Source organism: Geotrypetes seraphini, chromosome 4, assembly GCF_902459505.1.
Source record: "Geotrypetes seraphini chromosome 4, aGeoSer1.1, whole genome shotgun sequence".
Taxonomy (NCBI): Eukaryota; Metazoa; Chordata; class Amphibia; order Gymnophiona; family Dermophiidae; genus Geotrypetes; species Geotrypetes seraphini.
This window is the reverse complement of record NC_047087.1, coordinates 89,811,834-89,836,131: the sequence shown is the minus strand read 5'-3', so window position 1 is coordinate 89,836,131 and position 24,298 is coordinate 89,811,834. Positions and strand designations below refer to the sequence as shown.

Sequence of the window (24,298 nt, the reverse complement as noted above, 5' to 3'; positions counted from 1 at the left end):
TATACAAATGAGAACATAAATATAAATATTTAGCAAGAGTATTTACCTGTGACACACCAACTGAGGATCTGTGGCTTATTCCAGAAACCCAAAGATCTTTAAATTCTGTATCTGGAATTGCAATTAATTAAAATTTATTATTATATTACATATTTTCAGAAGACCTTGCTCCCCTGAATTCTCTTGCCAGCATATGTTTGATACCTTATGATCTTAATAGCTCATGATCCTGTTTGTGAAAAATATCATTGCACTATATTTTCATTTCTCCAGCAGAGAGGAAAGGATTATGCATTTTCAAACCTTTCAATTTTATCATCAGATGTGCAGACTTAAGACACTAATAGAAAAGTAAAAGGTGTGCTCTATCACTCAGGCCCATATGCACACAAACCAGTTACTTACTGTAACAGATGTTATCTGGGGACAGCAGGCAGATACTCTCAAATGTGGGTGATGTCATCCACTTAGCTCGGTATGGACAGTGTTAAAATGTACTGTCACTTTAAGCTTCAACAAAGTTTCGAGACTGCCCGCACCATGCAGGTGCGAGTGCCTTCCCGCCCAATGTTGGCTCACGGTACCTCAGTTCCGTAAACAAGGTAGGAAGTCAACCAGGGGAAGTGGGAGGGGTGTAAGAATATCTGCCTGCTGTCCCCAGATAACACGTGTTATGGTAACTGTGCTTTATCCTTGGACAAGCAGGCAGCATATTCTCACATGTGGGACTTCCTAGCTTACTGAACAGGATAGTGGGAGAGTTGGCCAATAGGAAAAAAATAAATTCTGTAAAACTGCTTGGCTGAAACTACCATCTCGTCTGAAATAAAGCCCAGATGCACTAAAGCCAGTGATTGTAGCTAAATCTGTTTTAACAGTTTTAGCGATGATCAAATTTGCCAACCTGATGTAGAAAACGGCTCACCTCCTGGTTTTCTGCACAATCGCTCATTCCCCGATCTGGCCATGCACATAAGCTGATTAATATTAAAAAACAATGTAAATGTAGAGCAATTGATGCTCTAACATGGCTTCCTGATGCACTAAAAAAGTGATCGCCCTGACAGGAGGAAGTGGGTATTCCCTCCTGCCGTTTTTGCTGGAGCAGAGAGGGGTCCCGGTTCGTGGCGCCAATTCGTTAGGGAGAGCTGTCAATCGGCGGGGAGAGGGTGCTTTTTTTAATGTGACAGATATTGTGCGTGTGTAGTGCACCAAGCATCTGTGCCCATTTAAAAAAAAAAAGTTTCCTGCCTTGAACACTTCAGTGGCAGGATGCTGCTTTCAGCGCTTCCCCTGCCTCTCATCTTTGCGGGTTTCCCCTGCTGGCTCTGCGCATGTGTAAGTCACTCTCATAGTGATCATCAAACGGAAGAGTCAAGGATTATGACGAACATCTGTGTGAATCATTTGCATGAAAACTTTTTAGTGCATTAATAGCGCTTTCTGAATTGACAAAAAAAATCAGATTGGTGCAGACTCACATGGTCTTACCGATCCTCTTAGTGCATCTAGACTAGGATGCTAGACAGTAGCGAGATGTAAATGTATGAATTAAGACCCAAGTAGCGGCTTTGCAAATATCTTCAATGGGAGTGGGGAGCAAAAAAGTCACTAATGCTGCCAGTTTGGACCTTGTGTGCTGTAACATGACCCTTGAGTTGCAGTCCAGCCTGAGCATAGCAAAAGGAAATGAAGGTCACTACCCAAGTGGAAATAGTTTGTTTGGTTATAGACAGGATGGACCATTTGGGTCTATATCTGCCGTCATTTACTATGTTACAGGCAGACCCAACCTGTTATGATCAAAAGAGATGAACAGTTGAGGCGAAGAACTGTGTGGCTTAGGCCTAGATTCACTAATCTTTCGATCTGTGTCCGATCCATGGGCGATCGGAGGCAGGCCAACCAATTCACCAACTATCTTCAAGCAAATGGAGGTGATCGAAGGCAGGCCGACCAATTCACCAACTATCTTCATGCAAATGGGGGCGATCGGAGGCATAAGAACATAAGAAATGCCTTCACCGGATCAGACCCTAGGTCCATCTATTCCGGCGACCCGCACACGCAGAGGCCAAGCCAGGTGCTCCCAGATGGAGACCCTGATCACCCGTGTCCCTCAATGTGATTTGCAAGGAGGTGTGCATCCAACTTAAACTTGAAACCACCTCCTCCGGGCTGACCAATTCACCAACTATCTTCATGCAAATGGGGGCGATCGGTGACATGCCCCCAACAAACTGCATGGATCGCTGATTTAGTAGGGGAAAGCCCTTACAGTAGTGACAGGAGAAGCACCCTGCTGTCAGGGCTTCTGCGGGGTTTCAAATTTTTTTTTTTAAATCAAGCAGATATTTTGCGTGTCCCGTCCCCCAAACCCCCCCCCCCCCAAATGTGCCCCACCGCAGCCGTTTAAAACTATGGCAGGACGGTTCCCACTCTCTCCTGCCATCGGTCCCACTCCCGACTTCCCCTCCCCCCAAAAAAAACAAACGGGAGGAGGGAGGCTGACTCCCTCCTGCCACCCACTGGATGCCCCCTCCCCTTTCCCCTGTACATTTCACGGAGCAGGAAGGGTGCTCAATCTCTCCTGCTCCAATGCCTCCCGCAAGGGAGGAGCCCAAGTGCTTGAGCCAATCAGAGCCTTAGGCCTCGCCCCATGCATCACATGATGCATCGGGGTGGGGCCTAAGGCCTCAGACTCGTCGTGGGAGGCAGTGAAGAAGGAGGGATTGAGCACCCCTCTCCTGCTGCATTAAAGATATGGGGAAGGGGTGGGGAGGGGACCAAGAACGGGGAGTCCGGTGGGTGGCAGGAGGGAGTTGTCATCCCTCCTGCTGTTTTTTGGTTGGTGGGTGGGTGAGGATTTGGGAGCCTTTGGAGCAGGAAGGATTGCTTCTGCTCCGTTAAAGGTACGGGGGCAGGGGGACTGGGGTTGGGACATCCCTTGGGTGGCAGGAGGGAGTTGGCATCTCTCCTGTCATAGGCAGCAACGGCAGTGGGCATTGACATGCTGGGGGAGGGGGGGTTAAAGGTTTTTGCTGAATATATACAAAAGGAAGAATTCCTAATTTGTAGTTGTGAGGAGTCCTCAAAGTGAGAAGATGCGGCACAAGACTTTGGAGTTGAGATTCTCATTACTACAGACACCTGGGTCCTCAAAAGTCATACATAAGGGCTAATCTTTTCATTTTGTCACTATTCCTGCATGTCAAAGCAGCTCCTGATTGGATAAGGCCCGACTTAGTGCAGGAAGAGGCGGTCGGAGCGTACTGTGAGAAATTTCCTGCACTTGCGGCGCTCCGGCTGCTCTCTCCTTGTCGGCGGTTTGCGGTCAGAAAATACCACGAATGACCGGACCACCAACCTCGAACAACCGAGGGAATACTGTATTTCTTTTTTGAAAAAGAACTGAATAAAAGAAAGTTAAGTATAAAATAAAACAAAAGAAATGAGTTGAAAAGGCCAAAAGTAGGTTGACTGGAAAGGAAACTCAATTGGACAGAGTCCAAAACAATTTCTTCACTCCGTGGAAAATGAAGAACTGAGGAACTGCGAGCCAATGTCAGGCGGGAAGGCACTCGCGCAGGCTGGCTCGAATCTTCTTCAGATGTTTAAAAGTGACAGTATACTTTTAGCACTGTCTGTACTGGGCTCTGTGGATGACATCACCCACATGTGAGAATATGCTGCCTGCTTGTCCAAGGATAAATAAGAGTTACATAAGGCAAGAACTGAACAATGTAAGAGGGCGGTTTGAAAAGTTTGCTTAAAAAAACAAACAAACAAGTTAAATCTATTTTTCCAACGGGATGGAAAAACTGGACACTTACTGGACTAAGTGCACAGCTCTCGATGGAGACTATATTTTAAAACAATTATATTTCTCAACATAGTCTCCATCGAGGGCTGTGCACTAAGTCCAGTAAATGTCCAGTTTTTCCATATGTTTAACTTGGATTTTTCTTTAACCAAACTTTTCAAACTACCCTCATATCATGGGATGGGGAAGAATATGTCTGCAAGGCCATTTTGTTTTCAAAACATTTTTATAGTATTGTGGATAGTGACCTGCATCCTAACTGGGTGGTACTGGCTGAACTGTGAACCAAGTGCCTTGAAATAAAGATAAAAAATCTTTTCCACTGCTACACAGTGAGTTTGTTCAGATCTGGAAGGATCATTAATTTTGCTCTGTCATACATCAAAGGGGTTTTAATTCTCACTTTTTAAAAAATAGCCAACACTGCAGACATCTTAGGTTTTTTTTAACAAAAATGGTCTAGGATCAGGTTTTTTGCTGCCAAGTTATAAGCCGTGGCAAATATCTGACATCCAACTTTATATTCTTACTAGCCAGTTTTTGAAACTAGCAGGGCAGATCAGACTTAGAATGGCAACAGGAATTCTACAACCACAAGATTCTTGTAGTATTGTCAGGAGCAATAAAATCAAGCACCCCTCTTGGTCAATGCTCACCAGCACTCTTCTGTCAGGAAGAACACATTTATAATTTACTCTGGTCTTAAGGTGTTTGGGTTATTAGACCTCATCTTTAGGCAGAAAACCACTTTTGGGACAGAAGCTTTACCTAAACATAAATTTGTTGACTAATAGCATGGGTAGATATGGTTTTCATGTACTTATCTTACCTATCAAGGTGTATGTTTTATTGGCCATATCTGAAATACTTTCCTCATTGCTCACCTGAAAAACAAACTAAATGGTAAAGGAAATCCAACCTTTTCATTCTTTTTAATAAAACAAAAAAAACAAAGGAAATAAGGCAATACCTTTTTTATTGGACTAACTTAATGTATTTTATGATGATGTTGCTAAAGACCAGAATCAACTTACATAGAAATCATATTAAAAATTGCAATATCAACTAGGATGTCACCTCTGTCAGATAACTTTGGAAAAACTGACCACTGCACCAATGATTTTATGGTAAGAATACTAAAAGGGAACTTTAATAGCAATCCAAAAACATAAAACCTTTGAAATTAAAATGATAAAATATTTTGACACCTACCAGACAGAACTTAAAAATCTGGGCTTCCTTCACCACTACAAACACATTTAAAACTGCTTTGCCACTTGTCTCCTGCTCACCAACACACCCCTCCCTCATCCTGTGAAACTATCCCTGAAATGCTTTCATGTTTTCCTAAATATATACTGATATTTGTCAACATTTGCTTATTTTGCCATCATTTGCAATATTGTACTGCTTGGAGTGCCTTCATCAGTTCTGCAATCTTTGCAGGTAGCCCAAAATTCAATCATTAGGGCCTTGTTTAGATAGCAGAAATGTGAGCATGTTTCCAGATACTACTTTAGGCTTTATTGATTGAAGGTAGAATTCAGGATCAAGTATAAATTACTGCTACTAACTTACCACAGTATGAAAGGTTTGGCATCTGAATACCTTATGAATTGTGTTACCATATACACTTTGCTTCCAAAATTGCGCTCTGCCACTCAAAATAATTTGGCAATACCAACGAGGAAAGAGTTTAAAACTACAGTCAGTTAGATCAGGGTTTTTTTTTCCTGTTCAGGGCCTGAGGAGTGGAATAAACTTTCATTTTATATTAGGAAGCAAGACTATTTTTATGTTTTGTTTTGTTTTTTATAATTCTTTATTCGTTTTCAAATTAAACAAATGCACAAAAGAATATATTACAACAAATTATTCCAAACTAGCACTTTGATATCTGCCATATAAACATCTAGTAAAATCAATAACCCCCCTACCATCTACCCCTTTAGTGTGCTAAAAAAGAAAACGAAAAGGAGAAGAGAAGAAGTGATGACTATTCACTACAATATTTTGCCAATGGCCCCCATATTTTTATAAATTTAGTATATGTCCCTCTTTGTACTTCTATTGCTCGTTCCATTTTAAATATATGGCATAATGTATTCCACCAAAATGTATAACTAAGGTTTCTGTGATTTTTCCAATTGTTGGTTATGTGTAAGACTATTTTTATGTTCAAAAAAACTATTGAAGTGGCACTTTTATTAAATGAAGTATCCAGAGTGATAGTGATATCTTAAAGGAGAAAATATGACATTGTTGTACTGAAGTTCTTAGGGTGAAGTTATTTAAGATGGTATTATAATCTGCTGTGATGATGTTATCATATGTTTTATGAGATATGTATTTTTTGATTGTGTATTTTTTTTGTATATGTTTGTTGATTTTATTGTGCATGGTTTTTTTTTGTATTCCACTTTGGTAAAAGTGGATTATAAGCAAATAAACTAAACTGTTTCTGATCTGAAGGGTCACTTTCGAAAGCGCATCATAAAATGTATTTAGTTAGTCCATTAAAAAAGGCAGTGCATTATTTCCTTTGTTTTATTTCTATATATTACCTTGGAAAATGGACTAACACAGCCACCATACCATTTCATTCTTTTTTAATGAAACTACCAAATAAAAAGAATCTATTGCAATATGAGTTTGTCCTGAGTTATACCTAGAACACCCAATTATAAACATAACTGATGAACTAGAGCAGGGGTATCCAACCTTTTGGCTTCCCTGGGACGCATTGGACGAAAAAAAATGTTTCTGGGCCGTACAAACACACAAATGCTGCAGCAAAATAGAGGAGGGAGCCAGCAAGACGGTAAACACCCAGGGGAAGCAGAGGAAAACACTGTATCGCCCTTGACTGGGGCCACACAAAAAGCACAGTTATTTACCGTAATAGGTGTTATCCAGGGACAGCAGGCAGATATTCTTAACGCATGGGTGACGTCACCGATGGAGCCCCGGTACGGACACTTTTAACTAGAAAGTTCTAGTTGGCCGCACCGCGCATGCGCGAGTGCCTTCCCGCCCGACGGAGGAGTGCGTGGTCCCCAGTTAAGATAAGCCAGCTAAGAAGCCAACCCGGGGAGGTGGGTGGGACATAAGAATATCTGCCTGCTGTCCCTGGATAACACCTGTTACGGTAAGTAACTGTGCTTTATCCCAGGACAAGCAGGCAGCATACTCTTAACGCATGGGTGACCTCCAAGCTAACAGAGAGGGAGGAGGGATGGTTGGCCATTAGGAAAATAAATTTTGTAACACAGATTGGCCGAAGTGTCCATCCCGTCTGGAGAAGGCATCCAGACAGTAGTGGGTAGTGAACGTGTGAACTGAGGACCTGCAGATCTCCTCGATGGGCGTGGAGCGGAGGAAAGCCACAGAAGCAGCCATAGCTCTGACCCTGTGGGCCGTGACAGCACCTTCCAGTGAGCGACCGGCCCAAGCATAACAGAACGCAATGCAAGCAGCAAGCCAGTTGGAAAGCGTCCGTTTAGAGACAGGACGACCTAGACGGTTAGGGTCGAAGGACAAAAAGAGCTGAGGTGACGAGCGGTGGGCCCTGGTACGGTCAAGGTAGTATGCAAGGGCGCGCTTACAGTCCAGCGTGTGTAACGCCTGTTCCCCAGGATGAGAATGGGGCTTAGGGAAAAAGACAGGCAACACAATGGATTGGTTGAGGTGGAAGTCCAAGACCACCTTGGGAAGGAATTTAGGATGGGTACGCAGAACCACCTTGTCATGGTGAAAAACAGTGAAAGGTGGGTCGGCAACCAGTGCATGCAGCTCACTAACCCTCCTGGCAGAGGTGATGGCAATGAGGAAAAGCACCTTCCATGTCAGAAATTTGAGTGAAGTAGTGGCAAGAGGCTCAAACGGAGGTTTCATGAGGGCTGATAAAACCACATTCAGGTCCCAGACGACTTGAGGAGGCTTCAGAGGTAGTTTGACATTGAAGAGGCCTCTCATGAACCGGGAAACCAGGGGTTGAGCCGTAAGAGGTTTTCCGAGGATAGGCTCATGAAACGCAGTGATGGCACTGAGATGGACTCTGATTGAGGTGGACTTGAGGCCAGCATCGGATAGAGAGAGCAAATAGTCCAGTACAGTTTCCACCGCCAATGAGGTGGGATCGTGGTGATGCAGTAGACACCAAGAGGAGAACCTGGTCCACTTCTGATGGTAACATTGGAGGGTGGCTGGTTTCCTGGAGGCATCCAGAATGCGACGGACAGGCTGAGACAGATTCTCTGGAGAGGTCAGCCCGAGAGAAACCAAGCTGTCAGGTGGAGCGAAGACAGATTGGGATGTAGTAGAGACTGATGCTGCTGTGTAAGTAGAGTAGGAAACACAGGAAGAGGAATGGGCTCCCTGGAGCTGAGCTGAAGCAGGAGGGAGAACCAGTGTTGGCGAGGCCACCGAGGAGCGATGAGAATCACGGTGGCTCTGTCCCTGCGTAGTTTGAATAACGTCCGCAACATCAGCGGCAGTGGAGGAAAGGCATAGAGGAACCGATCCGTCCAGTCGAGCAGGAATGCATCCGGGGCCAGACGATGAGGAGAGAAGAGTCTGGAACAGAACTGGGGTAGCTGATGGTTGTGAGGAGCTGCAAAGAGGTCCACTTGAGGAGTGCCCCATCGAGCAAAGATGGAGCGGAGTGTGGGAGGATCCAGAGTCCACTCGTGAGGTTGAAGGATGCGGCTGAGATTGTCGGCCAGGGAGTTCTGTTCGCCCTGGATATAGACAGCCTTGAGGAAGAGACTGTGGTCCGTGGCCCAGGTCCAAATGTGGATGGCCTCCTGACAGAGGAGGGGAGATCCGGTGCCGCCTTGCTTGTTTATGTAGTACATGGCGACTTGGTTGTCTGTGCACAGGAGAAGAACCTGAGGGTAGAGAAGGTGCTGGAAGGCCTTGAGAGCATAGAACATGGCCCTGAGTTCCAGGAAATTGATGTGATGTTGACGCTCCTGATGGGTCCAGAGTCCCTGAGTGCGGAGATCTCCCAGGTGAGCTCCCCATGCATGGGGGAGGCATCTGTGGTTATGATCATGGAGTGAGGGGGTAGATGAAAGAGTAGACACCTGGAAAGATTGGAGGAGTTCAACCACCTTTGAAGAGATTGTTGAAGAGACGATGTCACAGAGATGGGATGAGAAAGAGGATCCGTGGTCTGTGACCATTGGTTGGCTAGAGTCCACTGAGGTGTTCTGAGGTGGAATCGTGCCAGAGGAAGGACATGGACCGTCGAGGCCATGTGGCCCAGGAGGACCATCATCTGCCGAGCTGAGATGGTTTGATGAAGGAACATCTGATGACAGAGGTGGAGCAGGGTCCGTTGTCGGTCGGAGGGGAGAAACGCCCTCATCAGAGTGGTGTCGAGAACTGCGCCAATGAACTGAAGTCGCTGTGTGGGAAGTAGGTGCGACTTGGGGTAGTTGATCTCGAACCCCAGTAGATGGAGGAGCGAGATGGTGTGATGAGTGGCTTGTAGCACAAGCGGAGATGTAGGCGCTTTCACCAACCAATCGTCCAAGTAGGGGAACACCTGGAGGTCGTGAGACCTGAGGAAGGCCGCCACCACAATAAGGCACTTGGTGAACACCCTGGGTGATGATGCGAGGCCAAAGGGTAGCACTTTGTACTGATAGTGACGGTGCTGTATCTGAAACCGTAGGTATCGATGTGAAGTCGGATTGATTGGGATGTGAGTGTAGGCCTCTTTGAGGTCCAGGGAACATAGCCAGTCGTGTTGAGAGAGAAGAGGGTAAAGCGTGGCAAGGGAGAGCATTCTGAACTTCTCCTTGACCAGACACTTGTTGAGGTCCCTGAGATCGAGGATGGGACGGAGATCTCCTGTCTTCTTGGGAACCAGGAAGTAGCGGGAGTAGAATCCCTGACCCCTTTGGTCCGGAGGCACCTCTTTGATGGCATTGAGAAGAAGGAGGGATTGGACCTCCCTCAGGAGGAGGGGGGTTTGGGAGGAGTGAGAAGCAGACTCTACGGGAGGATTGTCTGGTGGAAGAGTCTGGAAGTTGAGAGAGTAGCCGTGGCGAATGATGTTGAGGACCCATTGGTCTGATGTGATGACCTCCCAACGGCTGAGGAAGATTTGGAGGCGACCTCCGATAGGCTGAGGAAGAGGCAATGATGGTGGGAGACTGGCTATGCCCTGGAGGAAAAAGTCAAAAGAGCTGAGAAGGTTTTGACGGAGGGAGAGGCTTGGCAGGTTGGTGAGACTGTGAGCGAGCCTGAGTTTGATGCTGTTGACGAGGTCGGCGAGGCTGCTGTTGAGGCGGGTTGAGAGGTCTGGCCGAGAACCTGCGTTGGTAGGAAGACTGCTGTCTGTAGGGGCGAGCAGGCGGGGTCTTCTTTTTAGGCTTCACCAGGGTGTCCCACCTGGTCTCGTGAGCCGAGAGTTTTTGGGTTGTTGAGTCCAGGGACTCCCCGAAGAGTTCATCACCAAGACAAGGTGCATTAGCCAGGCGGTCTTGGTGGTTAATGTCGAGGTCAGAAACTCTCAGCCAGGCCAGACGCCGCATGGCAACAGCCATGGCAGACGCTCGAGAGGTCAGCTCAAATGAGTCATAAATGGAGCGCACCATGAATTTCCGGAGTTGGAGCAGACTGGAAATTTGTTGTTGAAAAAGAGGTACCTTACGTTCAGAGATGTATTTTTGTAAGGCGGAGAGTTGTTGCACCAGATGCTTCATGTAGAAGGAGAAGTGAAAGGTGTAATTATTTGCCCTGTTGGCCAGCATTGCATACTGGAAAAGGCGCTTGCCAAACTTATCCATAGTTTTTCCCTCTCTGCCAGGAAGGGTGGAGGCATAGACACTGGAGCCCTGAGTTTTTTTTAAGGTGGACTCCACCAGGAGAGATTCATGGGGCAATTGAGGCTTGTCAAACCCTGGGATGGGAATGACCCGATACAAGCTATCCAATTTGCGAGGGGCCCCAGGGACAGTGAGGGGGTTCTCCCAGTTCTTATAAAAAGTTTCCCATACGATGTCATGTACGGGTAACCTGAGGAATTCCTTAGGAGGTTGCTCAAAGTCTAAGGCATCGAGAAAGGCCTGTGACTTCTTAGAGTCGGACTCTAAGGGAATGGAAAGAGCAGCAGACATCTCCCTGAGGAATTTGGTGAACGAGGACTGTTCAGGTTTTGAAACGGTATCAGTCACTGAAGGTTCCTCGTCCGTGGAGGAAGCATCTTCCTCGGTACCGTGTGGGGATTCTTCCCATAAGTCTGGGTCCCTGATGTCGGGGTGCGCACGGCGGGACATCGGTGTGGAGGGCTCGGCATGGCGGGTTTTGGAGAGAGACTTGCCAGAGCGGACTGAGGCGGTACCAGTTGAGGAAGACCGGTGCCGTACCTGGTACCGAGAAGGATCGGCATCAGAGCGGGTCTGTACCGTAGGTTGGGAAAGATGTGGCTCAGCCGAGAGGACCGGCATGGAAGTGTTGAGCAGTACCGAGGGGGTCGACACCGATTGAACGGTGTGAGGCTCGGACCGGTCCTGTACCGGAAGTTGCGGTGTCAGTAACGCCGGCAACAGTTGTTGGAGTTGTTGCTGCAGCTGCTCCTGTAACTGGGTTTGGAGTATGGCCGCAATGCGGTCGTCCAGGGGGGGCACCGGTACCGCTTTTTTCTTTTTCAGTACCATAGGTGCCGCTCTACGCTCCGGTGATGAGGAGGCCGATGACGAGGCACTCACCGATATCGGAGCGGAGCGTTTGCGGGGTTGATGCGGTGCCGGGGTTGCCGGTGTCGCAACCGTGGCAGGAGGGCGCTCAAGGGAAGTGGAAGGCTTCTTAGCCGGCTTACCTGGGGCCAGCGACCCCGAAGAAGGATCCGGTGGAGTCGAAGTAGTCGGTGTCGACTTTTGCGGTGCTGTCGACGTCGCGGCAGATTCTATGGCAGATCCAGTACCGAATAGAATATTTTGCTGGATCTGCCTATTTTTTAAAGTGCGCTTTTTAAGCGTAGCACAGCGGGTGCAGGTGTCCGCCCGATGCTCTGGACCCAAGCACTGCAGGCACTAATTGTGCGGGTCGGTAAGAGAGATCGGGCATGCACACCGCTGGCACTTCTTAAAGCCCGGTTGAGGGGGCATGAAGGGAAACACGGCCTCCGCAAAATCAAAGTCGGAGGCCTGTATGATGGCAACAGGCCCCGCCGGGGCCAGCCCGAAAAAATAAAGAAAACTCGACGAGTTCTTTTTTTTTTTAAGAAAATTAACGGGATCCGAAAGGAAAAAACTGAGAAAATGAAAAAAAAATACGCGAGCGGGAAGGCAGAACTAAGTTTTCAACAGCCGTTGAAACACATGCGACTTCTTTGCTCCGCGGAAACGAAGAAACTGGGGACCACGCACTCCTCCGTCAGGCGGGAAGGCACTCGCGCATGCGCGGTGCGGCCAACTAGAACTTTCTAGTTAAAAGTGTCCGTACCGGGGCTCCGTCGGTGACATCACCCATGCGTTAAGAATATGCTGCCTGCTTGTCCTGGGATAATACTTCACGGGACCGCAGGTTGGACACCCCTGAACTAGAGCCTTTGAGTAGGAACTGAAAGTGAAAAAGAGATTAGGTTCTTACCTTGATACTGTAATATCTTTTCCAGCCTTACATACAGAAATAGGAATGGAATGCTGAACCATAGGGTACTTTGTCCATTTTCGTGATCATAGTTTCAAGTTTATTTAAAATTTACTATACCACCTACTCGAGACTTCTAGGCGGTGTACAAACATGACATAATAATACACCAGTAAAAGTATAATTTAATCTAAAACAGACCAAGGGGAAAGAACAATTCAAGGACAAAGATGAACAGGAACAGAAAGATGTCAATCACAGCTTTTAAAACCTCCTCCTTCTCCCAGGAGTCTGCTGCCCCCTTTAGTTCGTTCCAAAGCATACAAGAGCTCTAGAATAAAAGACAAGAGAAGGAGGGACAAGGTTCTGATCTGCTCAAATAATGTTATAACAGTCAATAATGAAACTGTAATATCTAAATGAACGAACATTACCACTGAACAGTAAAACACATCACATAAAAGCAACAGCTTGAATATTAGTGGAGCTCAATTATCTCTTTAGATTCTATTTACAAACTGATTCTGAACCTGTGGTCCAACTGGCAGAGAAATCTTAGCTATGGAGAGGATCATGAAGCATAAGGCAGAAACAGATGCATTAGGAATTATTGGGTGGGGGGGAGGGGGGTTCGCATACCATTTCTATCTATTGGAAAAGATATTATCAAGGTAAGAACTTAATCTCTTGAATGCTATGCTGAATCTTAGGGATGTACCTAAGCAATCCCCAATGTCCCGGGTGGGAGAGATAAGCCTATTTTTGTACTGAGGATCCAAAAGTGGAATCCTCTTGTGTTGCCACATATGCCCTATAGAATTTAGTTAAAGTGTGTAGGGAGGACCATGTCGCAGACCTACATATCTCTTCTGAAGGTAGCACCTTCAATTCTGCCCAAGAGGAGGCTACTCTGGTCAAATGTGCTTTCAATGACATTGGCAGTTGTTTGCTGCAGACAATGTAGGCAGAGATCACTGTCTGAATTCACCGGGGAATGGTGGCCTTGGAGGCTGGTCTGCCTCGGGTTGACTCTTTAAGAACATAAGAAGTTGCCCCCGCTGAGTCAGACCAGAGGTCTATCTTGCTCAGCGGTCCGCTCCCGCGGCGGCCCATCAGGCCTAGTGCCTGAACAGTGGTCCCTGATAATTTTGTAACTTACCTCTAATCCCATCCCTATAATCTACCTCTACTCTTATCTGTACCCCTCAATCCCTTTGTCTTCCAAGTACCTATCCAAAGCTTCTTTGAACTCCTGTAGCGTGCTCCTGTTTATCATATCCTCTGGTAGCGCGTTTCATGTATCCACCACCCTCTGTGTGAAAAAGAACTTCCTGGCGTTTGTTCTAAACCTCTCCCCTTTCAATTTCTCTGAGTGCCCCCTTGTACTTATTGATCCCCTTAATTTGAAAAATCTGTCCCTGTCTATTTTTTCTATGCCCTTCATGATCTTGAAGGTTTCTATCATGTCTCCTCTAAGTCTCCGCTTTTCCAGGGAGAAAAGCCCTAGCTTTTTCAGTCTGTCAGTATATGAGAGGTCCTCCATGCCCTTTATTAGCTTAGTTGCTCTTTTCTGGACCCTCTCAAGTACCTCCATGTCCTTCTTGATTATGACAAAGAGATGGTCCGATAAATGAAACTCTCGTCACTTTCAGGTAATGCAAGAGAACTCTGTGGACATCCAGCAACTTAAAAAAAAAAAAAAATTTTTAATGAAACAAAGGCAAAACACAATGCAGACAAAGCAGCATAGAAAACAATACAACGGTATATCAAAGCTTGTCTTTCTTCTTAGAACTCATAGATTGAAAGGCTGGTAGCCTGACTTCCTGGTTGATGTGAAATGCTGAAACCGTCTTTGGCAAAAAGGAAGGTAAGATGGGAGCTTAAGCACTGAGCTCCAATTGAAGCCCACAAATATTCACTGAATGCTAATAGTTGCGGAGCATTCCTAAAGCCTTTTTGCTGGCCCGGAGTTGGTGGGAGTACTGGTGCACAGATGACAGAAAGGAAAACCGCCAATTGTCTGATAGAGAATATTATTGGGAGTTAGCAGATTTTGACCCCACCACAGAATTTGGTTAGCTTCTTGTATGTATGCATCTCTGTCTAAGACCACCACCGCTTGTTGATCTTTGGACTGCCAGGCAGACCTTATGCCTGAATATACCTTCACCCCTGCAGACCAACAGACACGCTCAGGGACGGGCGAAGGTGAGAAGATGCAGCCGGCAACCTGCGAGATACCAGAGTCTCCAACAGATGCCAAATACCCTGTGCTCGAACCCTCGTTCGGCAGAAGGAGAAAGATGGGTATGGCCCTGAGCTCCTATGAAGTAAATGCAGGCTGGCTGACAGGTACCACCAGGTATTGGCCTGTCAGCTGCAGACCGAAGTCTGTGAAATCTTAAATACAGGCAGAGCTGAATAATCGCTCTGAGCAACAGAAACCTTGAAAAAGGGACAAAAAATATACCGAATAAAATAAATTGTGGAGAGCAAAAGCAGTACACTACTGCAGGCATGTGTGCCGAAGGGAAAAACTGTAGACGGAGCTAAGGATGCAGAGGAACTGAAAGAAATCTCAATGAATCTGGATGTACTAAGCCAAATTGACCTGCTAACCTGCTGTTAATGATCGCTAAAATCATCTGTAGTACCTGAAGATTGGAGGGTGCCCAATGTTACACTGATTTTTAAAAAGGGTTCCAGAGAAGATCCAGGAAATTACAGACCGGTAAGACTCACTTCAGTGCCAGGCAAAATGGTGGAAACATTTATATAAAAATAAAATTGTGGAACACGTAAACAAACATAATTTAATGAGATAGTCAGCATGGATGCAGCAGAGGGAGATCTTGCCTCACAAATTTGCTTGACTTCTTTGAAGATGTGAATAAACATGCAAGCCAGTTGATGCAGCACATCTAGATTTTCAGAAAGCTTTTAATAAAGTTCCTCACGAAAGGTTCCTGAGAAAATTAAAGAGTCATGGGATAGGTGGCAAAGTTTAGTTGTGGATTAGGAATTGGGTATCGGATAGAAAACAGAGGGTAGGGTTAAATGGTCATTTTTCTCAATGGAGGAGAGTAAACAGTGGAGTGCCGCAGGGGTCTGTACTGGGACCGGTGTTATTTAACTTATTTATAAATGATCCGGAAATTGGAATGGTGAGTGAGGTGATTAAATTTGCAGATGACACTAAACTTTTCAAAGAGGTTAAAACACAAGCAGATTGTGAAAAATTGCAGGCAGGCCTTAGGAAATTGGCAGATTAATTTTAATGTGGACAAATGCAAAGTGATGCACATTGGGAAGAATAACCCAAATCACAGTTACCGGATGATAGGATCCACCTGGGGGGTTAGCGCCCAAGAAAAGGATCTGGATGTCATTGTAGACAATACGATGAAACCTTCCATCCAATGTGCAGCAGCGGCCAAAAAAGCAAACAGGATGCTAAGAATTATTAAAAAAGGGATGGTTAACAAGACTAAGAATGTTATAATGCCTCTGCATCACTCCATGGTGCGACCTCGTATGGAGTATTGCATTCAATTCTGGTCTCCTTATCTCACGAAAGACCTAGCGGCATTAGAAAAGGTTCAAAGAAGAGCGACTAAGATGATAAAAGGGGATGGAACTCCTCTCATATGAGGAAAGACTAAAAGTGTTTTGGCTCTTCAGCTTGGAAAAGAGACAGCTGAGGGGAGATATGATTGAAGTCTATAAAATTATGAGTGGAGTAGAGCGGGTACAAGTGGATCGATTTTTTGCTCCTTCAAAAATTACAAAGACTAGGGGGACACTCGAAGTTACAGGAAATACTTTTAAAACCAATTGGAGGAAATATTTTTTCATTCAGAGAATAGTTAAGCTCTGAAATGCATTGGCAGAGGTTGTGGTAAGAGCGGATAGCATAGCTGGTTTTAAGAAGGGTTTGGACAATTTCCTGGAAGAAAAGTCCATAGTTTGTTATTGAAAAAAACATGGGGGAAGCCACTGCTTGCCCTAGATTGGTAGCATGGAATGTTGCTACTCCTTGGATTTTGGCCAGGTACTAGGGACCTAGATTGACTACTGTGAGAACGGGCTACTGGGCTTGATGAACCATTGGTCTGACTCAGTAAGGCTATTCTTATGTTCTCAAAGAAGTACAGCAGAGGCACAGAAAAAAAATCTGGAGTGGATTCCTTCTGCAGATGGTGCACGGCCATGGGGACACTACCCATCTGCTGTATCAAGGATAGAGGCTCTTTGATATAGTACTGAAGAACAAGAGGTAATAGAAACCCGTCCCAATGGCTGTTTGAAAATTTCTTGCTCACTTTCTAATGCCATACATGCAAGCCAATAATTCTGAAAAACAAAGGGAAATACTGCAGAGACGATGTATGTAAATGCCATGTCTTACTTCAAACAATAAAGCTTGTTTTAATGTGGTTCACCTTTGTAATAAAGGAACAAGGACCAAACACGGTCCGTGTTTCAATTAACATATTTTCCTCAGGGGTCCTTATAGTGAAATATGGAGCAGTGTTACTCTATATGATGATGTCAAGGTTCAATGAAAGCATGAGATGAGTGAAGATGGAGACAGACATAAAAACTGGTGTAGTATGATGTGATGTGATAGATGGTGTAGCTTAAACTTGTGATATATTTATTGGTAATGACATGCGAGATTGAAAAAACGACAATTGTGTGATGTAACTTCCATGTGCATAAAGGTGAAAGTTTATACTCAGAGTGTATGTGCGCTCTGACATAGTTTAACAGGTGTAAAAAGGGATTATATAGAATAGAACGATTCCTGAAGATGTGTGGCGGACCACGAGATAGAGCTGTCATACATACCAAATGGTTTCTTTATGGCCCACAAAAACATACCAGTGAGCCTTAAAACAAGAAACATAAAATAATAAACTGAGGTGTAAGGAAATCAAAACACAAAGGTAAATTTATATGGAAGAAGCAAAAAAAAACCAAAAAACCCAACAAACAAGCAAGGCCACGTGCCTTAGTAAGATCTAAATGACCTGTGAATGAAGAAAATATGGTGTGTGAATACAAGCTCAGAGTTTCCATTATGGGGAAAGTTGAGTCATGACCAATGGAAAAGGTGAAACTAAGGATGCACCCCGAATGGCTGCAAGCCTTGGGACCTATGCTGAAACTTAAGCCTTACAATACAGATGCTAAACCGGACAACATATCGGCAAGGAAAATAAAACAAAAGAAAAAAATAAAGAAATTAAATACGAGGACGACGTATTTGAGATGTTCTTGAGTCAAACGATATGAACTACCATAAGAGGGTTAAAAACAACAGACGAGCATTAAAAAAAACCCAACTATACTAAAAATAAAAACTCAAAACTTATTGCTAAAAGGATTATATGTGTAATAATACTAAAAAAAGATTGTGTTCCAAATGAAAAATGGGGAGGTGGGCGACTGTGCTAACAAACCAAATATTAACAAACATTTGGGCTATCAGGTACCATAAGTAAACGATAACCTAACTATCGCCCTGAGGTTGATATACTCTGTCAGGGATGTTATGAAACAGAATAGAATCCATTTTAAAGGGGCCTGAAAAACATTTACCAATCTAACACACATTTCACAATCTAACACAAATGTAAGGGGTGCTTGGAAAACCTAAAAAAACCCTCAACAATCCATAGAGCACAGTTACTTACCGTAATAGGTGTTATCCAGGGACAGCAGGCAGATATTCTTGACTGATGGGTGACGGTACCGACGGAGCCCCGGTATGGACAATTTTAGAGTGATTGCACTCTAAGAACTTGGAAAGTTCTAGCAGGCTGCACCGCGCACGCGCGAGTGCCTTCCCGCCCGACAGAGGCGCGCGGTCCCCAGTTAGGATAAGCCAGCTAAGAAGCCAACCCGGGGAGGTGGGTGGGACGCAAGAATATCTGCCTGCTGTCCCTGGATAACACCTGTTACGGTAAGTAACTGTGCTTTATCCCAGGACAAGCAGGCAGCATATTCTTGACTGATGGGTGACCTCCAAGCTAACAAAAAGAGGGATGGAGGGAAGGTTGGCCATTAGGAAAACAAATTTTGCAAAACAGATTGGCCGAAGTGTCCATCCCGTCTGGAGAATGCATCCAGACAATAATGAGATGTAAAAGTATGAACTGAGGACCAAGTAGCAGCCTTGCATATTTCCTCAATAGGAGTGGAACGGAGGAAAGCTACAGATGCTGCCATAGCTCTAACTCTATGGGCCGTGACAGAACCTTCCAGTGTCAGTCCGGTCTGAGCATAACAGAATGAAATGCACGCTGCCAGCCAATTAGATAACGTACGTTTAGAAACAGGACGTCCCAATTTATTCGGATCAAAGGACAGAAAGAGTTGGGGAGCTGATCTGTGGGGTTTCGTACGCTCTAGATAGTAAGCTAGAGCCCTCTTACAGTCCAAAGTATGCAGAGCCTGTTCACCAGAATGAGAGTGAGGTTTCGGAAAGAAGACAGGCAGAACAATGGATTGGTTGAGATGGAATTCAGAGACAACCTTAGGGAGAAACTTTGGATGTGTACGCAGAACCACCTTGTCATGATGAAAGACCGTAAAAGGTGGATCTGCAACTAGTGCATGTAGCTCACTGACCCTCCTGGCAGAGGTAAGAGCAATAAGGAAAAGTACTTTCCAAGTGAGAAACTTGAAAGGAGTGGTAGCCAAAGGTTCAAATGGAGGCTTCATTAAGGCGGAAAGAACCACATTGAGATCCCAGATTACAGGAGGGGCTTTAAGAGGTGGTTTCACATTGAAAAGACCCCGCATGAACCTGGACACCAAGGGATGAGCTGAGAGAAGTTTTCCATGAACCGGCTCATGAAAAGCAGCAATGGCACTGAGGTGGACTCTGATGGAAGTAGACTTAAGGCCAGAGTAAGACAAAGAAAGCAGATAATCCAACAATGTCTCCACTGCCAGGGAAGTGGGATCAAGATGATGAAGAAGACACCAGGAAGAAAATAGTGTCCACTTCTGATGGTAACATTGCAGAGTGGCTGGTTTCCTGGAGGCATCTAGAATGGAACGAACGGGCTGAGACAAAAGAGTATCATGAGAAGTCAGCCCGAGAGATACCAAGCTGTCAGGTGCAGAGACTGGAGGTTGGGATGTAGAAGGGTCTCCTGATGCTGTGTAAGCAGAGAAGGAAACAGTGGAAGAAGAAAAGGTTCCCTGGAACTGAGTTGAAGTAGAAGGGAGAACCAATGTTGCCTGGGCCACCTCGGAGCAATCAGAATCATGGTGGCTCGTTCCCTCTTGAGCTTGAACAAGGTTCTCAACATGAGAGGCAGAGGAGGGAAAGCGTACAGGAACAGATTGGACCAGTCGAGGAGAAATGCATCCGCTGCCAGACGGTGAGGAGAGTAGAGTCTGGAGCAAAAAAGGGGCAGCTGGTGATTGTGAGGAGCTGCAAAAAGGTCTATCTGAGGAGTGCCCCATTGAGCGAAGATGGACTGTAGAGTGAAAGGATCGAGTGCCCACTCGTGAGGCTGGAGAATTCTGCTGAGCTTGTCCGCTAAGGAATTCTTTTCTCCCTGAATGTAGATAGCTTTCAGGAATAGATGGTGATCTATGGCCCAAGTCCAGATCTTCTGGGCTTCCTGGCACAATAGGCGAGAGCCTGTCCCACCCTGTTTGTTGATGTAGTACATCGCAACTTGATTGTCTGTGCACAGCAGGAGGACTTGAGGAAAGAGAAGATGTTGGAAGGCCTTGAGGGCATAAAACATCGCTCTGAGTTCCAGGAAATTGATGTGATGCTTCATTTCCTGAGCTGTCCAAAGTCCTTGAGTTTGGAACTCGTTCAAATGAGCTCCCCAGGCATAAGGGGAGGCATCGGTGCTGATGATAAGTTGATGAGGAGGTAGATGGAAGAGAAGACCTCTGGAGAGATTTGAGGATATCAACCATTTGAGGATATATTGTAGAGACTGACGAAGAGATGATGTCACAGATATGTGACGTGAGCAAGGATCCATCGCTTGGGACCACTGGGTAGTTAGGGTCCTTTGAGGAGTGCGCAGGTGAAGACGTGCGAAGGCTGTGACATGAACTGTGGAGGCCATGTGACCCAAGAGTATCATCATTTGCTTGGCAGAGATGGAACGTTGTGGAAGCACCTGCTGACATAGAGATTGAAGCGTTTGAAGACGGTTGGATGGCAGGAACGCTCTCATGAGGACTGTGTCCAAGACAGCTCCGATGAATTGAAGTCTCTGAGTGGGGATGAGATGAGATTTGGGTAGATTGATCTCGAACCCCAGAAGTTGAAGAAACAGGATGGTTTGGTTGGTGGCCAGGAGAACAGTCTGAGATGAATTGGCCTTGATTAACCAGTTGTCCAGGTAAGGAAAGACCTGAAGGTGGTGAGAGCGTAGAAAGGCAGCCACCACAATCAGACATTTGGTGAACACTCTTGGAGAGGAGGCAAGACCGAAGGGTAGCACCTTGTATTGGTAATGACAACGATTGATCATGAAGCGTAGGTACTGTCTGGAGGCCAGATTGACCGGTATACGAGTGTATGCTTCTTTGAGATCGAGGGAACATAGCCAGTCGCCTTGATTGAGAAGAGGGTAAAGAGTGGCCAGAGAAAGCATTCTGAATTTCTCTTTGACCAAGCATTTGTTGAGATCGCGAAGATCTAGGATGGGTCTGAGATCTCCTGTCTTTTTGGGAACTAGAAAATAATGGGAGTAGAATCCTTGCCCCTTTTGATCTAGAGGAACTTCCTCTATGGCGTTCAGAAGGAGGAGGGATTGAACCTCTTGAAGAAGGAGGGAAGACTGAGGAGTGTTCAAAGCAGACTCTTTTGGTAGACCTTGGGCAGGTAGAGTCTGAAAGTTGAGAGAGTAGCCGTGGCGGATTATGTTGAGGACCCACTGGTCCGAGGTGATGGTTTCCCAACGGCTTATGAAATGAGTAAGGCGTCCTCCTATAGGCAGCGGAAGATGGGCAGATGGAGGGATACTGGCTATGTCCTGGAGAACCAAGTCAAAAGGGTTGTGAAGGTTTTTGTGGAGGAGGAGGCTTCACCTGTTGTTGCTGCTGTGCAGGTCTAGTGTTTTGCCTTTGTTGTTGCCTCTGACGCCTGGGTTGTTGAGCTGCCGGTGGCAAAGGACGAGCCACAAATCGACGCTGGTAGGCCGATTGCTGACGAAAAGGCCTGGTAGGTGGGGTCTTCTTTTTTGTTTTGAGGAGAGTATCCCACCTAGTTTCATGAGCCGAAAGCTTTTGAGTAGTGGAGTCCATGGATTCTCCAAACAGCTCATCCCCCAGGCAAGGTGCATTAGCCAGTCGATCCTGATGATTGACATCAAGTTCTGACACTCTGAGCCATGCCAGTCGGCGCATGGCCACCGACATAGCTGTGGCCCGAGAGGTCAGCTCAAAGGTGTCATAGATCGACCTGACCATGAACTTTCGAAGTTGTAAGAGCGATGAAGAAGTTTGGCGAAAGGCAGATTTTTTACGGTCAGGGAGGTACTTCTCAAAAGCAGTCAGATTTTGTATGAGATGCTTGAGATAGAATGAGAAGTGGAAAGCGTAATTCCCTGACCTGTTGGCTAACATCGCATTCTGGTACAACCTCTTGCCAAATTTGTCCATGGCTTTACCTTCTCTGCCAGGAGGGACTGAGGCGTATACACTAGCTCCCGTGGATTTCTTTAGAGTGGATTCCACTAATAGAGACTCATGTGGGAGCTGTGGTTTGTCAAACCCAGGAAATGGGATGACTTTATATAAGGAGTCTAACTTGCGGGGGGCTCCAGGGATGGTCAAAGGTGTCTCTAAATTCTTGTAAAACGTCTCTCTCAAGATGTCATGGAGAGGTAATTTGAGATATTCCCTTGGAGGTTGGTCAAAATCCAGTGCATCAAGAAAAGCTTTGGATTTCTTTGACTCAGCCTCCAAGGGAATAGAGAGAGAGTCACACATCTCTTTTAAAAAAGATGAGAAAGAGGTTACATCTGGTTTAGAGGATGGGTCTAAAGCAGAAGGATCCTCATCACCAGATGAACATTCCCCTTCAGAGAGAAGAGGGTCCTCTGAGTCACCCCACAGATCAGGATCCCGAACCTGAAAACTGCGGTCTCGAGATTCCGGTGTGGAGGGTTCCAGGTGTCGGGATTTGCATGCCGACTTACCTGACCTCATAGACACGGTACCGGGAGACGTTAAGGGCTGCATCGGTGCCAAAGTCTGAACAGCCTGGTGTTGAGCTCTCGGTTCCGGTGCGAGGACTGGCATGGAGACCGAGGAAGCAGAATGTACCGGTACCGACAAAGTGGATGCCGAAAGAAGGGGCTGCTCCACTGTCGGTACCGGTGGCTCAGACCGGACCGGGACCGGAAGGCTCGGTGCCAAAAGTGCAGGAAGGAGTTGTTGCAACTGTTCCTTAAGCTGCACCTGCAGGACAGCGGCGATCCGCTCGTCCAGCGAAGGCACCGGTACCGCCTTTTTCTTCTGCGGTACCTGCGGTGCCGCTCTACGCCCCGAGGATGAGGAACCCGAGGTCGAGGGGCTCACCTCTATTGGGGCGGAGCGCTTCCGTGGACGCCTCGAGGTCGGCAGGACTGGGCTCGCTGCTACTGAGACCGGAGGACGCTCCAACGGGGAAGGCTTCTTAGCAGGCTTACCTGAGGGATGCGACGCCGATGCGATGTCGACGAGGTGGGTGCCGACTGAGACGGGGCCGATGTCGGTGCCGCAGAGTCAGACATCTTGGCACCAACCAATAATTGCTGCTGGATCTGCCGATTTTTCAGAGTTCTCTTTTTTAAAGTCGCACAGCGGGTGCAGGTAGACGCTCGATGGTCAGGACCAAGACACTGTAGACACCAGTTGTGTGGGTCAGTGAGTGAAATTGGTCGTGCACACCGCTGGCACTTCTTAAACCCGGGTTGAGGGGGCATGAAGGTAAAAACGGCTTCTGCCAAATCGAAGGCCGAGGCCTCGATGGTGGCAACAGGCCCCGCCAGGGCGAAATTGAAAGAAGTGAAAAAAAAAACCAAAGATTTTTTTTTTTTTTAAAGAAAAGAAAATAAAAGAAAATGAAGGAAACAATATTTCCTTAAGGGTTTACGCGAGCGGGAAGGCGATATGAAAAAAGTCTTCAACAGCCGTTGAAAGAAACGCATCTTCTTAGCTCCGCGGAAACTAAGAAACTGGGGACCGCGCGCCTCTGTCGGGCGGGAAGGCACTCGCGCGTGCGCGGTGCGGCCTGCTAGAACTTTCCAAGTTCTTAGAGTGCAATCACTCTAAAATTGTCCGTACCGGGGCTCCGTCGGTGCCGTCATCCATCAGTCAAGAATATGCTGCCTGCTTGTCCTGGGATAATAATAGTAATAAAAAATAGAACTGAGGAATAGATAAACTGGTGACTTACCAAAACTCGTATTGGAATGTATTGGCCAATTTGATGTGAATATGGGTAAGGTATACTAAAATATATTCCTAAAATAAAATGTACATACCAATGAACTGTCTGTCAAGTCATCACCTGGAATATCTTTAGTCTCATGTTCTGGGGAAAAAAAAAAATTGTTTTACATTTCAAAATGAACATTACAATAACTTGCAAAGATGGCATCAAATCTACAATTAAAACTAGAGCAACATAGTAAATACATTCACTGGCTTTTACAAAGCTGCGATAGAGTTTCTACTGTGGGCCAGCAAGGTAAAGCAGTTACTTACTGTAACAGGTGTTATCCTGGGCTAGAAGCCAGATATTCACACATGTGGATGACGTCATCTACAGAGTCCCAGCACGGACAGTGAACAATGTAGAATAACTTTAAGCTTTAACAAGCTTTTAGACTG

General features: G+C 46.0%; 1 protein-coding gene across 2 annotated transcripts in view; it reads right to left on the bottom strand.

Moving 5' to 3' along the window:
• Positions 1 to 24,298, bottom strand: part of LOC117360019 — a 109,858-nt gene that overhangs the window by 69,880 nt on the left and 15,680 nt on the right. For both annotated transcript variants that reach the window (XM_033943562.1, XM_033943563.1), the window contains exons 5-7: positions 23,950 to 23,999; positions 4,653 to 4,707; positions 47 to 111 (exon numbers count right to left, since the gene is read on the bottom strand). In XM_033943562.1, coding sequence (XP_033799453.1) covers positions 47 to 111; positions 4,653 to 4,707; positions 23,950 to 23,999 — 170 coding nt within the window. The remainder of the gene's footprint in view (positions 1 to 46; positions 112 to 4,652; positions 4,708 to 23,949; positions 24,000 to 24,298) is intronic.